A 16366-nucleotide genomic window follows, 5' to 3' on the forward strand; every position below is an offset into this window, starting at 1 on the left:
CCCGCTCAGGCTGCGCTCCCGGGGGACAGACAGACCCCCTGCCCGGAGCCGGAGACAGACGGACGCGGAGTGGCGCAGGGGCCGGCGCACAGCGCCGCGCGCGGTGCTAGCCCACAGGTGCACTGGCGGGGCCTGCGGGGCGGGGCGCGATCCCGCCCTCCCCTTGCAGGGGCTGCGCGGACCCTCCCCCTGCGAGGAGCCCACCCGCCATGCGGCGGGGATGGAGGCGGGGACGCCGCGGGCCCGACGCCCGCAGGCTCGGGCGGGGCTCGGCAGGCCGCGGGGGGCGGGTGTCTGAGCCTGGCTGTGGAAGCGGCGGTGCCCGCGCGCGCGGAGCCTCTCCGATCTCTGCGTCCGCTCGAGACGCAGCGCCCGCCCCGCACTCGGGGCTAGGAAGGTGCTGGGGGAGGTCGCCCTGTCCCCACGGGCGGGGCGGGGGGCGAAGCCGGCAGCCTGGGCTCTAATCGGATCGGCCGTAATCCGTGCCCGGCTTTCGCCACTAGCCCCGACCGTGCACAGCCTGGCTCCGTTGGAACGCGTCCCGATGGGACGGGGGTGGCGACACCCTCCCCGGGGCTGCGACAGTCGGGATCTCGCCTCCTAGTGCGGCCTGGAGAGCGGCCCTAAATACCTGTCCTCCTCTCATCCCTCGGGATCCAGATCTTCATAACCTACCGCTGGGTCCGGGACTCCAATAACCAGACGCGCTGACCGTCACTCAAGTCGATTCACACACAGCAACCGACAGAGTAGAACTGGTCCCTAGGGCTCCCAGGGTGTAAATCATGACTGGAGCAGGCAGCCTCATCTTTCCCCTCACGGAGCTGCACACGGGCTGAACCTGTGACCTTGCGGTTAGCAGCTCAGGGTTTAGCCCACAGCGTACCAAGGGCTCCATTAGCGACCCGATAGGTCACTGTAGTAAAACTGCCCCTTAGGGGTCCCAAGGTCGTAAATGTGACTTTGCCATGCCTCCTAGGTGCCTCAGGACACCAAAGAACACGTTTCTGGGTAGACCCAGGCGGCTAAGATCGAACAGGGATCGATAGGTGCACCAAGGGAGCCTAGTCACCTGCCTATCCCCAAACCCACCTGCTGGGCAGAGTAGCACCTTCAGCCTGGAGCACTGGCATCTGCAAGCCCAGGGAAGTCTTAAAAAGCACTCGGCCCTCTCACCCTTCGAAAGCTCTCCCGATGTATTACTGACCCAAATAATGATGTTTGGCTTCACAGCTTCAGGATCTGCCCCCAGGGGATCATTTAGGTGACTCTCTCCTGATCGCTTTCCTACAAGTCCCCGAGGAATTGTTTTGGTTAAGAGCCTGTTTCTCTCACCTATTTTCTCGACCTGGCATTCCTTCCCACCCTGGCCTTCCTAGTAAACGCTTCCTTATTAACAAGAAAGCTCAATTCTTGGCACCCCCCCCCCCCCGCTGTGAAGGAAGCCTTCCCTTAGGCCCTGACCACGTGGGCTGTACGTCCCACAGAGTGCAGCCCAAGTGCGGGGACTTGAGTGCATTGCGCCGCGCCAGGCAGATTCGGTAGAGAGGTGGTGGTTGAACAGGCCACGGGAATGTAGCTCTCTGCAAAGGGGCTGACCTCCCCAGGCTTCTCCATGGCTACACCCAGCCTCTGGAGTTTGAAATACAAGGACAAACGAGATCCATTCCTAACCATGTCTGTAGAAATCCGTATAGGGGCACACGGTTCTTAATGAGCTTTACTTTGAACACAAGAAAAAGGAGCCTTAGCGAGAGTTGGGAGTTAGGCTGCTAGCCAGAAGGTCAGGAGCTCAAACCCCGGAGCTCCTCCTCAGGAGAGAGGTGGCTGCCTACTTCAGTAATCTTGGAAAGCCTTCAAGGGCCATTATGACCCAGACTCCATCAGGTGGCAGTGGGCTTGTTTTCCAGGTTTTAGTGCAAGAAAAACCTCGAGCTCTTGTGGATTTAAAAGCTGCAAGTGTGGCAAGTGGAGGTGATTGTGATGAATTTGAGTTGGGGATAGGTGCTAACTTGGTGGTTTCAAAGTTGGGCTTCAAATCAGTTCATTTCAGTTTGAACCCCTGCTACAGCTCCACCTTATTCTGTGAGGTGTCACCGAATTGGTTTGGACACAGTGACTCTACCTACAAAAGAATGACACACTACTCAGTCCTGTGCCATCCTCCCCGCTGCCATGTTGAGTCCACTGTTGCTGTCACTGTCAATCCATGTCAAGGGCCTTCCTTGTTTGCGGACCCGCCACTTGACGGTACATAGACATGAGACGCATGCACGCAAGGCCACATGCAGACAGAAAACAAGGGAACTCCAAAAGCTCCTGGGGAAATTCCCGTTGGCTTTAGTTTGGGTGGGGTGCTGGGGGTCAGGCAGAGATCTTGTTTAAAATGTAGATTAGAATTCACTTTATGTGGGGCAGGGTGGAAATGCAAATTATCAGCAGGGGGCAGAAACCAAGGAACTGGTTGGCAGCCTGTTTGAAAGTGAGGGCAAATGGCGCTATTCTAGGGCACATAGGAGTACTAACTAGGAAGGCCCGCCCAGCCTGAGCAGAGGGTCACGCAGAGCGCCGCTGGCACAGCCTGGCTGTTCCTTCTGGCCTGAGCGCACACATTTCTGCGACCCCGTTCTCAAATCTCCCTTTGGTATTGGGAGTCAGAGGGTCTCTCCCCCCAGCCCCCAGAGGGTCTTAGGGGCATGCCTTCTTCGTCCTCCGAGGCAGGAGGGGAGGATAAAGACCATTTCCACCTCTTGTATGAGAAAATCTGGGTGGGGGCTTTCTCATAACCGTTTAAAAATTTCAAATTGTTAGCCTTTAAATTCAGTTAAAATAAGTTAAAATGATACAAATGAACTATCTTCTTCGTTATCAGCTCCTCCACATTTGCCTCTGAGCCCAATGTTACTTCGGTTTGGGATTTTGAATCAACTGTTGCCATTTGAGGAGACCCTTCTGATCCTTCCAAGCAGAACTCACCAGCAGCTGGGCCGGAGCCCAGTGCACCTAGGGGTGACTCCTCCAGGATCTGTATGCAAGCAGGCTGTGATGTAGGCACCGGTACCAGATTTAGGTGTCACCTTGGGAGTCAGTATTCTTAATCTTGTGAAAGCACGTAGTCACCAGCATGGGTCCAATGAATGGACCTTTTTTCTTAGCCAGTCGTCTTTCTATGCGTGTGAAAGCTAGACAATGAACGAGGGCGAAGAAACAATGGCTTCCTGTGGGGGTGTTGGCAAATTCTGTAGGCTGCCAGGAGAACACACAAACCTGTCTTGGAAGCGTAGCCAGGTGCTCCCTAGGTGCAAGGATGGTGAGACTTGTGTTTCTGGAGGACATAATGCGAGCCCAATACAGTGCAACGGCAGAAAAGAGAATACCGCCCATGGGAAGGATTGACAAAGGGGCTGCAGCAATGGGCTCGACTGTCAGGATGGTGCAGGATTGGTGAAGTGTTTTGTCCTGGCATACAAAGGGTCACTCCTGGGACAGACCTGTCTCAGCGGCACCTTAAACCACAGGCCCAGGGACTCCAGTAGGTAAGAGGGAGTTAACAAGTGGGCGCGCGGAGCACCCATGTCCTCACATTCAAGCCTCACTCACTTGGGCACCAGAACTGTGTATAACCCTAGTTTTCCACATCTAGCAACTGGCTCTGAAGTTAGTGCACCTCGTGACATTGCCTGGGAAGGTTCTCTCTGGTCAGTGAGCTTATGAAAGCAGTTTTGCTAGAACTTTGTTTTTGTGATGGCAGATTTAAGTGAACAGTGTACGGCTGTTACAATTGTTTCCTGTTCAGGAAAAATGCTGCAAACTGTTGTGATGTTGACATAGCTTATGAGAGCAGCACTATAGAAAAGCCCAAGTGTATGAGTGGTTTCCCTCATTTCAAAAGAGGTGACCTGTCCATTAATGACAAACAGTGTTCTGGATGTCCATCAACTTCCTGGACGGAAATGTTTACTTGTAGTACATTTGGAGTTCATTCCACCAGGTCAGACTGTTAATAAAGCTTTCTATTTAGAGGTTCTGAAAAATTACCTGTGTGTAACAAAAAAGGCCTGATTTGTGTCAGACGGGAATGGTTTTGCCACAACAATGCACCTGTTCACATAGCCATTTCAGTGTGCCAGTTTTTGGCACACACAAGAAAAATCCAGCATGCCTCTCTTGCCCTACGCACCTTAATCACCTGACCTCACTGTGTGTTTTGTTTCTGTGAATGAAGAGGGACGTGAAAGGATAGCAATTGAATGTAGAAGCGATGAAAAAATGCAAGGGAGGTGCTATCATCCATTCAAACAGAAGAGTCTGAAAAATGTTTCTAAGAACGGAATCGCAGATTTGACAAATGTATTACTAAGTGTAATGGACAGTACTTTAAAGGTGATAATGTTGCTTTATATAAAAATTTAAATAGATAACTTTGAAAAAAATTATATATACATTCCGGGGGTTTTTTGGGTACCCCCTCACATACATCTGCAAATCGATGGATAAGAGAATCCACAACTTTGTCCAAGGCCATGGCAGGGAGTTAGTATCACCAGGAAGGTGGCAAACGCTGGACTTCTTTTGAGCTGTGCACCACCTCGTTTCAGGGACCTCTGGATTCTGACCCCAGCAAGTACTTTAACCTCAGAGAAGGGCCTGCTATCTGGAGGTGATCATCTCGTGTAGGCTCCGCATCTGCCACTAGATGGCAAAGCTCTGGGACAGCATTGCTCAAAATCAAGCCAGTTGGAAGCCACACAGCACCAGACTGGAGATTCTGGCAGCGAAGCTTGTCTGAAAAGTGCTGTCTTAGCAGTTGGCCTCTTCAAACACCCCCCCAGGCACCCTGCAGTTGACATCCTCCTAAGAGACAACAGAATAAGCTGACCAGAATGCTACCAGCAACCTGGAGTCATGGGAGACTCACCAGTCAGGTTTAAGACCCCTTTCTGGGCCCTCTGAACCCTTCAGCTGGTGGGTTGTCATAACCAGAGAGGGGCTTGTTTCCATCTGTGGTCACTGTACTGTACCATAGTAAGGCAGGAACAAGCTGGACCCATAGGGTGAGTGGTGGCATTTTCCTGAAAGTTGGGTCACTGCTAAAACTAGTCACCTGGTGGGAAGAGCTCAGAAAGGCCTCTGGGGCAATATGGAGTATAAAGCCGCATCTTTCTCCCGGAAAGGTTGGCGGTTTGGAACTGCTGACTGTAGGGTTAGTGGTCCAATGCGTAAGCACAATGACGCCAGGGCTCTTAGGAGAGACGTCTCCAGTTCTGCGAGGCAGGAGCCACCGTTCATGCTCTCCTGTCTTGAGGTAGGAGGCTTGGGTGGGGGGTGGGGGGACGACAACGACGACGATGACGGGGTTGAGACAAGCTATGATTAGTTTGGAACCTCTTAGGTTTGAGATTCATGGGACGTGATAGTCTACCATCACCACAGTATGGTCTCAGTGAGTTCACAAAGGTGGCAGGCACTGGTGGCATGCCTGAAGATGTGTTGCAGGAGCTGCCCAGGTGTCAGCGGGAACCTCAGAGGTGCAAGGCGCCCTAGGGGTTGAGTGGTTAAACGCTCAGCCACCCATCACAAGCGGCGGCAGTTTGAAGATTGCTGCGTAGGGCAGCTCACTGAGTATGACAGGGACACGATGAATCGGTTGGACAGCACATGCAGGGCGAACCTCAAAGGGCCCCAAGGAAGGCATCCTGGTTCTTCAGTTGAAGGTTAACGGCCCTCTAGTGACCACACCCAACAGGAAAGAAACCAGTCCACTGGCCAATTCACCCTGGACACAAGTTGTTCCCCCAAAATGTGATGACATATTCTTCAGCAACAGTGAAAATATTTAGCTATCTATGCCCCAGACGCCCCCTCACCTCACCACACTGGAAGTGGCCTGGGGATTTTGGTAAGCTTAGTCACAATGACAATTTCACTACACAAAGTTCAAGGCCTGCCACAGCAGGGCCTCAAATGTTTACAAAACAGTTTCACAGAATGCGTCACCAGGAATTATGCAGAGATCTTGCTCTCAAAACCACCCAACAGATACTCTTCTCAAAGGGCGGGCCACCTTAACCTACTGCTAACTCGTCGTAATCCCATCTGCTGGAATTACTCAGGAAGCAACTAAGGAAACCATTTTCTGGAGAAATGATGTACATGGGAGCGCACACTCAACTTTGTGAACCAATCTTTACTTAGTTTAAACCAAGGAAAGACGTCTGCCTTCACCCTCGGAAAAGTGGAGAAGCTAATCCTGCAACGCCAGTGGATCCAGAGAAAGGAGCAGAGGGCAGAACTCAACCTGGCCCACTGCTAAGAGGGGTTGGGAGGGCACTTCATCTCCCTACGAAGCCTGAATCAGCTGCTCGTGCTGCATCACGGGTTCATAAACACTGTGAATGGAATGGCCCTCGTCTTGTCTATACACAGGGCTGGCACCAGTACCTGCACAAGCACTATCTTTGGACAATGTCAAAGTTTATGGACTCTTCTACTCTTTAACTTTGAGCTGTCTACACTGAATCCCGATATTCTCCAATTTGCCCAGGGAACTTATTCCTCCCTTGGGAGTCAAATGTTGCCTATCCTTCCTACAGGGCTTCCAGTCCTCTTTCATGTTGACCCTGGAAGACTCCACCTTACTCATGAAGGGAGCCCTGGGTCAGACCATTTCAACTGCTGCCCCAAACCAGGGGTCTGTGCACGTGGGTTTGTCACAGGACATACAGGAACCCTGGTGTGTGAACGCAGAGAATGGGACTGGAACTCAGAAATGGTGCTCCGTTTATTCACTGTGAAAGATTAGCCTTTCTGACCTGTTTTTCCCATATCCCCCAACCCCTTCCCCTCATGTTTCCAAAAGAACAACACACCGGGAAGACACCTTTGTACAAAAACCGCATATAATTCCCCCGCTCCTCACAAAATTGGGCGGCTCTGTATCAGGAATGAAACTAGATCACAGACATGAAAAGAAAAAGTCACTGCTTATCCTGAAACGCAACAGTGCTGAGAACTTAGATATTCTGTAGAATCATGACCAGCATAGTAAAAATATTTCCACCTGGATCTTTTAAATTTGAAAGTGATCACATTAAAAAACCTGAGGTTACCAGGGACCACAGTATGAACCAGAATTCTGTTTGTTTGTTTTTTCTAGGACCCCAGGGGAAAAGGTTAAGTATTTGGAATGAGTTTCCTTTGGGAAAGATTGGCAGGAAGTGGGGAGAACCCTGGCCATTCTCAAAAGGCACTGGGGTCTCTCAGGAGAAAAATGAACCAGAACTAAACCCCAGTAGGGACCAGCTCATGTCCACTCCCAGAGCCCAGACAAGCACGTTCGAGAACAGTCTCCCCAGCTCTAGGACTCTGCTCAGATGGTGATGAGGACCAGTTGGTTAGAGGCAACACCTGAGGGTTTGAAAGGCAAATCTCAATTGTGGATTTTTTTGCTTTCTGATAAGAAAAAAGTTCTAAGATGTTTTAGAAACACCTCCCTACCCCCTCTGACATGTAAAACTTTTTAGAACATACAGAAAAAGATCCCCCAAAGATGTTCCACCTTGCATTCTAGGTAATGAGTACGTGAAGTCACTAGGCCAGGTGCTTTGAAAACCAAGCTCTATCCAAAGCACCCTTTCTTCTCATCCATGGGAGAAGGCGGGGGAGAGGAGGAGGACCGACCAGAGGAGAAAAACGAACTCTCAAGCGACAGGGCTAGAAATGGACTCAAATTAAGGCGGTTTACGGTTCTTCCTCTGGAATGGCATTGCCCTCCCAGCTTGAGAACCCCAAGCCCCACAGCATGACGCTCTGCCTGCCAAGTGAGCTCCCTGGCATCGCCTTGGCACCCTGTGATAGATGGAGTGTGAGAGCTCAGAAAGGGAACGGAGGTACGGAGAGGCCGGTGGTCCCATCCCACTTCTGCAATCCCATCCCAAACCAAAAGCACCGCTTCACTACGCTCTGCTCACCCTGGCTACTGTGAGAGGTAGTTTGGGGACTGCACGCCCAGCCACCCTAATTGAGTTTCGTCATCTAAAATGTTGACTACTATCTACTTTTTCTTCTCCCTTTTTCTTTTTTAAGGGTTTCTTAAAGAGGGAAAAAGAATGCACACAAAGCAGTCAGAGGCTAGACTCCTTGGGTGGCCGTTGCCCTAGACCCTCAAAACCGTCCTGGCTAAACTAGGGGACTAAGGCAGAGCTTCCCAAACCCCAACCCTCAAAGCTCACACTGCCCTCAGAGAAAAAACCCCCGACCCCACCCCTCTCCAACAAATCATCTGCATAGAAAACCAGAGCCAGCAGGCCTGGGGAAGAGGGGCTCTTCCCGTCCCTGCCACACACTAGTTGACATCGCATGTTCTCTGAGGCAGGTTGGAGACCCTCACCAGGGAACTGAAATCAGTGGGGTCCCCCTTCTTCCCTATCTCTTATCATTCTGTGACCAGTGTCTCAAGAGGCCCCACCATCAGCACTGTTCTTAGCTCAGATAAGCAGAAATAAGGTCACTTATAATGCCTTAAAGTTTGTCTCCTGTGGCCATCCCCTGCCCACCACCAGTTTTTTGGTTCCTATTAACTTAGGATGCTCTCTTATAAAACAATAACACCAAGGGGTAAAGAAAAGAAATTGATTGAAAAAAGCATTATTAATACAAGAGAAAAACAAAAGGAGAACCTGCCGTAAGAGCAAAAATCATAAAGCCATAGCATACCGACTGACAGGACCTACAGCCAACTGGCAGCCCAGCCTACCAGGATGGGGGCCGGGCCGCCAGTCACTTTTGGAGACTCGGGCACATGGACACCACAGGCTCTCCTTAAGAGGACCTGAGGACCCTGGCACCAGGGGTGTCCGAGCACGAAGGGGGCCCAGGAAAGGAGAAATGGGGAGGCACAGGACACGTGCTTGGGGCTGTGAGCAGAAAAATCCTGAAGAAACCCAAGGGAGGTGAGGAGCACCAGTCTTGTCATCCCCTCTCCAGCTGGTGGCGCTGGGCATGGATTCCCTCCTCTTCCAGGCTAGGGTGCAGCCGAGGCTGGTGGGCCTGGAGCAGGAGGAACGCCATCTGCGGGCAGTGGTGGGGGTGGCGGCTGCTGTGGTGGTGGAGGATCTGCAAACACAGCCAAGAGGAAGAGGTCAGTGCTGGAAATGCAGGGCTGCGGAAAGAACCCATTCAATGAAAACGACAGTGCAGTCATTCACTTCCTGTGTGGCGGCTAACTGACGAAGTCTGAGAGGCCTTTGGCTGTTGTAGCCTATGTGGGCCAGGTCCAAATGCCAGGTTCACGGGGGCATACTTCAACCCTGGCGGTACGGGAAGAAGGCGGGGTCAGGGTCTGCCCCCCACCCCCAGAATCAATCCAGCCTTTCCCCAAATTACACAATTTTGCTGGATTTTAGTGGTTCTCAATGCTAGTTTTCTCTTCGGTTAAATAGGAGCTCCTTCCTGGGTCTTCTGTGCTGCTTACTGCTCTCTCTCCACAAGGCCGAGCGCTGAGCTGGGCACAAAGCAGACCATCAAGAAGTTCTTGAGGACGGACTGCTTTCAAGAGGGCCAGACAGCTGTATTCCAGCAGCTGCCTTTGTCAAGGCAGACCTTGCTGGGGGCCTAGCGAGGGCTCCAGAGATGCCCTTCTTCGGCTTTTGGACCAAATTAGCCAGGTCCTGAGGGGACAATTAGTCTGAGTGTCTGTCTCAGGTCCTTTACTAGTTTAACTTGAGCTGCTTTAGCGTACAAAGAAGGAACCCTAGAGATTATTTAATCCAAGGTTTTAAAAATTTCGCTGGATTTGCCAGAAATGAAAACACACGGAAGGAATAAGGAAAGTGCATCCTTGCTCCCAGGTCCGTTCACGCTACCCCCACCCAGTAGGTCTCCACCAAATCCCTGAGGTTCTTCCACGCTGACCTCAGCTCTCACACATCATCTTACAGCGGGATCTCAGGCCTGACGGGAGCACAACTCACCCAAGGCGGCAAGGCCGGTTCTGTAGCGCCAGGGTGCTGAGATGTACCGATAAAGCCTCTCCTCTGTTCCTAAGGAGTCCTGCTGGCTAAGCACTAGACTATCAGTCAGGTGACTTTCTGCTCCAGGACACTTAAGTCTTGGAAACCTGGCACAGCTTTTTCACCAAGAGTCAGAGATGGACTCAATGGCAGGGGGGTTGGTTGGTAACCAGACCCTGGTCTTGTCTTCACGCTTACAACTTTTGAACTGTTGTCACAAAAGGCTCGTGCAGGGAAAAGAACCTGTAGTTCTGTATGTCTACCAAGATTCAAACTGGGCAGGCTCAAAGAGCAACCAGTGAGGCCTGCCCTTCAGCCTCTCCACAAGCCCCGCTGCTCAGGACGGCGGCGCGGCGCCCCCTCTGGAGGCAGTGGGACGTGAGCCTGACTTAATGAATGCACCCCGCCCTCTCCACAGGTGCCGCTCATCAGGACTGCTGGAGAGCACTAACCCAACACGAATGCACAGGACTACGGTCTCAGAGTCACTGAGACTGCCCATGGAACTCCTAAACCGCGGGAGGTTAGGAGGCTTGGCTCACATGCAAAGTCCTCCTTTCCTTGTCTAAGGCCCGTTCCCTGGCAGACCAAGCTAAGGCATCACCCCACTCTGCTACTTACACATGCCGTTAGGTGCTGTGAGGGGCACCCGTGGTCCTAAGATGCTTGCTGGCATTGGAGGCATACCAGGAGGTGCGGGGCCACTTGCAGAGGGGTGGATGTTGGCTGCAACGGTGGGAAGCATACGGCCTGGCATAGGTTGCCCAGGCATCATGGGGCCTGGGCCTGGTATTTGACCTGTGAAGGAAGATGTATATCAGGAAAGGGTTTCAGAAAGACCAACTGCCCCAGATGGTAACAGACAGACAAACATGCCTAACCCTACAAAGGATCTACATATCAACAAAGCACTGAGTAATACATGGTACCTCCGGTTTCTTCTTTCTTTTTTGGTGGTGGTGGTGGTGGGGTTAATGGGGACAGGCCTGTGGAATGACTCATTACTCTAAACCCTGGTAAAAACAGGCAGCTCTGGGAAACAATTACGAAGAAAGCCTCTCAGAAAGCAGGCATTCACTCTGCTTACTGTGGGTGAGCAGTGGATTGTAGATGTCTTCCTGGGGGCACAAGATACCACATCCAGACCGGTGGGAACAAGGAGCAGGGCTCCCAGGCAGGCAGGCCGCAATGCAAGGGCATGGCTCCAAAGGCCAAGAGTGGACAGCTTCATGTGTGGGCTCTGACCAGAAAGGGATTGCTTGCTACTCTGGGGTCACCCTCAAAGGGAGCTTCATCTACAACCCCAAGACCTGTCCACACTAAACATCTCCTTCATCTCCCTCCACCAATAAGGGGGGAAAAGGAGAGACAACACAGATACTTCCTTCAACCACTTGAAATGAAGGCTGGGAGCCCCTAAGGAAAGGGACAGTCGGAGCTCTGGTGTTCTCATCCGCAAGGAGCCTCGGAAACGAGTTCACTACACCTTTTCTGCAGAGCTAGCTAGTAGAACATTGTTCTCATCCGCAAGGAGCCTCGGAACAGAGTTCACTACACCTTTTCTGCAGAGCTAGCTAGTAGAACATTTTAGGCTTTGCAGGACATCTGGTCTCAGTTGTAACTACTCGGCTTTGCTGTTGTAATGTGAAGACCAACCCAGACAATACACAACAAACGAGTATGGCTAGGTTCCAGTAACTATTTATGGACCCTGAAATGGAAATTTCTCAGAATTTTCACTAACATGAAAGATCACTCTTTTGAACCCTTAGCCGTTTAAATAGGTAGAAAGCATTCTTAGGCTGTGGGCTGGAGTTAGATAACCTCTAGCTTTAGATATGATGATGGATACTTGATTAAATTTGAAACCTAGTGGTTTGGCTGCTGGGCTTGGTTCTAAAGAGCTTCAATCTATGGAGACCAGTTTAAAGGGTACAAAGCAAAGCAGAAGTCCTTTGGAAAGAACAAATTATATTCACAGGACAAAAAGAGAGAGAATCTATGTATTATTATTTTCCCCCTTCCCTTTAAATTGAGGGACTTCAATACAGGTTTTCCAGGATCAGTCATGAACAGCTGAAAATTAAAGAGTGCCTTAATCCAATCTAGGAACATTTGAAAGACAGACCACCCAATAGCAAACTGGCCATCAAAAGGTCTAATACAGCGTTGAACATAATTAAGGCAAAGATTCCTATTTGCCACTTTAGAAAAAGGCCCATCTTAAGAAAGACTCACACCTCAGACCATGCATTCGAATGCTTGTTGTTGCAAAAGGGACCGAGAGAGAACACCCTGAGAACACCCTACGTGGCTGGGTTGTTCACGTAAAGACTCTGCTGAGGGGCAGCTGTCAGGGGTGCAGCACAGCTGGGACCCACCATCCAGTAGGGGCTACTGTAGAAAAGTATACCATGCTAACCGATGCATAAGCAACTCTCAGGCCCTGTTGTTCACCTTCCCACACGCTACAGCGTGACTCTGCAAGTGCCCAGCACAGGAGCTCAGAGGCCCGCCTCTGGGAGAATTTGGTCACATCTCTCAGTGAAAACCACGAGCAGGTGGTGGACCCCTTTTTTGGGAAAGTCACTTAGCATGTCCTGAGACTCCGGTTCTCAAAGCGATTGAAGCTAAAGACCAGCCACACGGACCACAGGGTTTTGAATGACCAAGGGGACGTTTGCTACAGTTCCTCACAAGCTACAAAGCACTTCACTCACGCTGCTGCTGGCTCCTCCAACACCCTTGTCAGAGACAAGGCAGCCACTCATTTCACAGAGTGAGCAGAAGCTCGGAAACGCTTACAGAGATTACTTTATGGTCACAAAGATAGTAAGGTATCAAACGAAGCCTCTATTAAAACACCAAACTCCTCCCATGAGACGACTCTGTGCTCCAGTGGAACAGCCCACGCAAAAGGACTTCATTTCCCAGCCAGCAGCACAGAACACTGAGGCATATTCTTCTAGTCCAGACCCAGTGTTTCCTCCTTCACATCAGCTGTGGGGCCATTCTGCCTCCTGAACTTTTATATTTTTTATTTACTTTTAACGCTCAGTGATTTTAGCAGCAGGTAGTAGATTGAATGGTGGCATCCAAAGGAACAGGTTCAGGTCTAATTCCTCCTTTAAAAAACCTCTCTTTTTAAAAAAAGAAGCATCGTCGTGGAGAGCAAATGTTTCGAGAATGAGGAGGGTAATGAATGTACTAATGTGCTTTATACAGTTGATGCATGTATGGATTGTGATAAAAGTTGTATGAGGCCCCAATAAAATGATTTAAAATAAAAAAAATCCCTAGAATCTGTGCATGTGACTGAATTTGAAAAAAGCTTTGTAAATGTAATTAAATTAGGGATCTGGAGATGAACGTGGAGCTACCTGGTGAGCCCTCAATCCAGTGACAAGTATCCATCTAAGGGCAGCAGGAGAAGTCAGAGGAGACGGGGAGGTGAACGTGACAGAGAGAGAGAGATGTGGCCACAAACCAAGTCATGCCCCCAGTGACAAGAACTGAAGATTCTGTCCAGGTGCCCCTGCAGGGGTATCAGAATCCTGCCCTCCAAATTGTAGAAGAATAAATTCCTGTTTTAGGCTCCCAGTTTGTGGTTATTTGCTATGGGAGTCACAGGAAACAAATCCACGCCTCTCTCTAATCATTTTACTGAAGAGCTTTGTGTTCCTCCATCAATCATTCAATCCCTATAACAACTCTATGAACTGTTGTCATCCCCGAGGAAGAAAAGACAGGTCATGTAGTTTTGAGTGACTTGTTCACGGTGGTAAATTATGCAGAAACAAGGGGGCCTGAATCTGATCTCGGTCCGAATTCTCGCTATAGTGGTACCATCCGTAAGCGCTGTGCGCCTCTGTGCACTGAAGTCTGGTCTGAGAAGAGAAAAGCAGTCCTCTTGCAGCTGGGGGTTGAGGACGGCATGACGCCGCCTTGCTGCCTCCACACTGATGCCGACCGAGCAGTGCCATTCCTAGCTGGAGAGAGCCGTTCTCGGCAGCAGCTGAGTGTGTACTCCGGCAAGGCCATCCAGAAACCAGGGAGCAAACAGCCCAGCGGTTCAGGTACACTAGCTCAGACCCAGGAAGTCAGAGCGGTCCATCGTGAACTGAACGTGCATGCTGCGTTCTTGATGCCAGGCTGGCAATGTTGTCACCAGAGCAACCTGCTTAGAGGCAGTGGCCTATTTACCTAGTTCCCCACATCTTTATGGCAACCTGCTCAGAGAGGGGAGCCTAGGGTTTGCCAAGGCTCTGAACCCAGGAGCTCGAAAAAGATGTTTCTTCCCCTCATATTACAGATTCTACAGCCTTCTGAAAAACCAAGTCTCTCTGTCCCTGCTGTTACAAAGCCACTGGGATGGAGCCCTCAGCGTATGCCATGGAAAAGCTCCACGGAGGTAGCGGCAACAAGAGCTGGAGGAAAGTGGGATGAAGTGAGGATGGCAGTCTTCAACAGAGCCAACAAGACCCCTCGGCACAAGCCTTTACGTGAAGGCCATGCCTGGCGGAGTTTCCATCGATTCTTCCTCCTCCCCCTCGGGAAGTCTGAGACGAAAACACCCAGCAGGAAGTCTTGCCAAGTTAAATGAAAGGAGTGTGTGTATGTGCATGGTTTCCAAAAGAAAAAACAAACACTCGGGTTACCTGCTCCCCATTCGAGAGGAAAGAAGGAGGTGAGAGAGACACAGCTTTAAATCAACAGCATCAAAGCACAAAATGGTGGGAGTCTGACCTACATACAAGCAGCTTAAAAAAAAAAAAAGACCAACAACAAAACCCAGCAGGCATCTGAAGCCAGAAAAACGGATCGGTTTGCTAAAATTAGGTTCAGCCTAGTGGAAAAATCTCTCACGCTCTTTCAGGTTCATTAGATCTTTTACTAAAGTGTTACGCTTAACAGAACGTTACTTTAGGATTTTATTTTTATTCTGAGATGAGAGGTGCAGGCAGGAGGAGAAAACGGATGGAGGAACGGGAACTTGTGAAATTCCAAGTCTGGGCATGATGCTCAGGACATTTCCAGCGGTCCACAGCACGGCCTCTGGCACTTGGGGGAGTCCCCAGGAGAACGGAAGTAACACAAATCAGGACTGCGCCAGGTGAGGGGAAGCCCAGACGGAGCCTGCTCTTTCCCCGGCGGCCTCCCACAGCACCCAACAGATGTTCTTTGTTGTGGACGGAGCCTCGCTGCTCTGTGACGGGAACCTGGTCCTCTGGAAAGTGGCACACCAGCCTTGTTACCCAGGATGGGAACAGGACTGAAGGCAGCTTGGATAACAACAAAACTACTGTGGCCAACTCAACAGGTTAATCCACCCCATTTCGGCACTGGGCGATAAGATCAGAGAGGGAGCTAAGACATGACACTGGTTGTAATCCTTTCCTGAGTCTTCTTTCCCAAGAACAGGGCTGTCTAGGTGGGTCTAGCTGGGGGCCCAAGTTGAGTGTTTAATGCCGCGGTTGAAATATTCTTGAAGATGCAGTATTTCAGGGACTCGGATAAACTATTCTAGCTGTTCAGAACGCCATCTCTATTGAGTCTGATCTCTCGATTCAGATCAACTCTCCACTTCTACTTCCTGGACACCTCAAAAAAAAAAAAAAAAGAAAGAAAAAGATCCACTATCCACAGTGAAGCAAGCATACTGCTATTGAGACCGAGTTTCCCTCTGCTTTTCACAAACGCAGACACATGCTATGGCTACCCCACAGCAGGCAGGCAGGTAGCTCTCTGTAGTCTCCAGGGTCTGTCAATCACTAAAGATGCCCAGGGGAGGGCAAAGCTTACACTTACTAGCTTACAGCTAATAAGTAAGTGTACTTATTAGCTGACTATCATTTCCTTTTAACTCAACTCACAGATAGGTAATCTTCCAGCAGACATGTGCCAAGGCCCCAGGAGTCCCATCTACCTTACCTTACAGGAAACTTTCCTGCTTGAGTGAATTTCCCAGGAAGCAGCAGCCACTAGCCAGGCAGGCCGCTCCTTGGATTCCTGTGTTGGCATGGATGTCAGGGCCCAAGATGTGGCCAAGGAACAGTTCACACCGGGCACTGGAGACCTGAGCTCAATTGTCAAGGTGTGTCCTTGCCAACTTGTGACCCCCAAGCAAGCTGGTTTCTTTGGTTTTCTGGGGACCAATGTTTCTGATGTGCAAAAAAACCCAAGGTTCCGTCAAACAGCTAAATCCGTTGAAGTTCAATGATTCCTAGTCTCTTGGACAAGTTATAACCCCACACTCAGGTATTCCAGGCACAACCAGGTGTGGGCATCCAAACTATCTTCTTACTGACTGAGGTTTATAACCCTAACCCTGTTGCTTCTAGACCTTGCTGCCCCCC

General features: G+C 50.5%; 2 protein-coding genes across 2 annotated transcripts in view; both read right to left on the reverse strand.

The window, feature by feature from the left end:
• Nucleotides 1–211, reverse strand: part of CSPG5 (chondroitin sulfate proteoglycan 5) — a 12956-nt gene extending 12745 nt beyond the window's left edge. The window contains exon 1 of the mRNA XM_013004999.2: nt 205–211. Within this exon, the coding sequence (XP_012860453.1) occupies nt 205–211 (7 nt within the window). The remainder of the gene's footprint in view (nt 1–204) is intronic.
• Nucleotides 212–6881: 6670 nt separating this feature from the next.
• Nucleotides 6882–16366, reverse strand: part of SMARCC1 (SWI/SNF related, matrix associated, actin dependent regulator of chromatin subfamily c member 1) — a 132449-nt gene continuing 122964 nt past the window's right edge. The window contains exons 25-26 of the mRNA XM_045297402.1: nt 10632–10808; nt 6882–9114 (exon numbers count right to left, since the gene is read on the reverse strand). Of these exons, the coding sequence (XP_045153337.1) occupies nt 9023–9114; nt 10632–10808 (269 nt within the window). The 3' untranslated portion in view covers nt 6882–9022. The remainder of the gene's footprint in view (nt 9115–10631; nt 10809–16366) is intronic.

Source organism: Echinops telfairi, unplaced genomic scaffold, assembly GCF_000313985.2.
Source record: "Echinops telfairi isolate 266 unplaced genomic scaffold, ASM31398v2 ScPeMD7_7420;HRSCAF=8458, whole genome shotgun sequence".
Classification (NCBI taxonomy): Eukaryota; Metazoa; Chordata; class Mammalia; order Afrosoricida; family Tenrecidae; genus Echinops; species Echinops telfairi.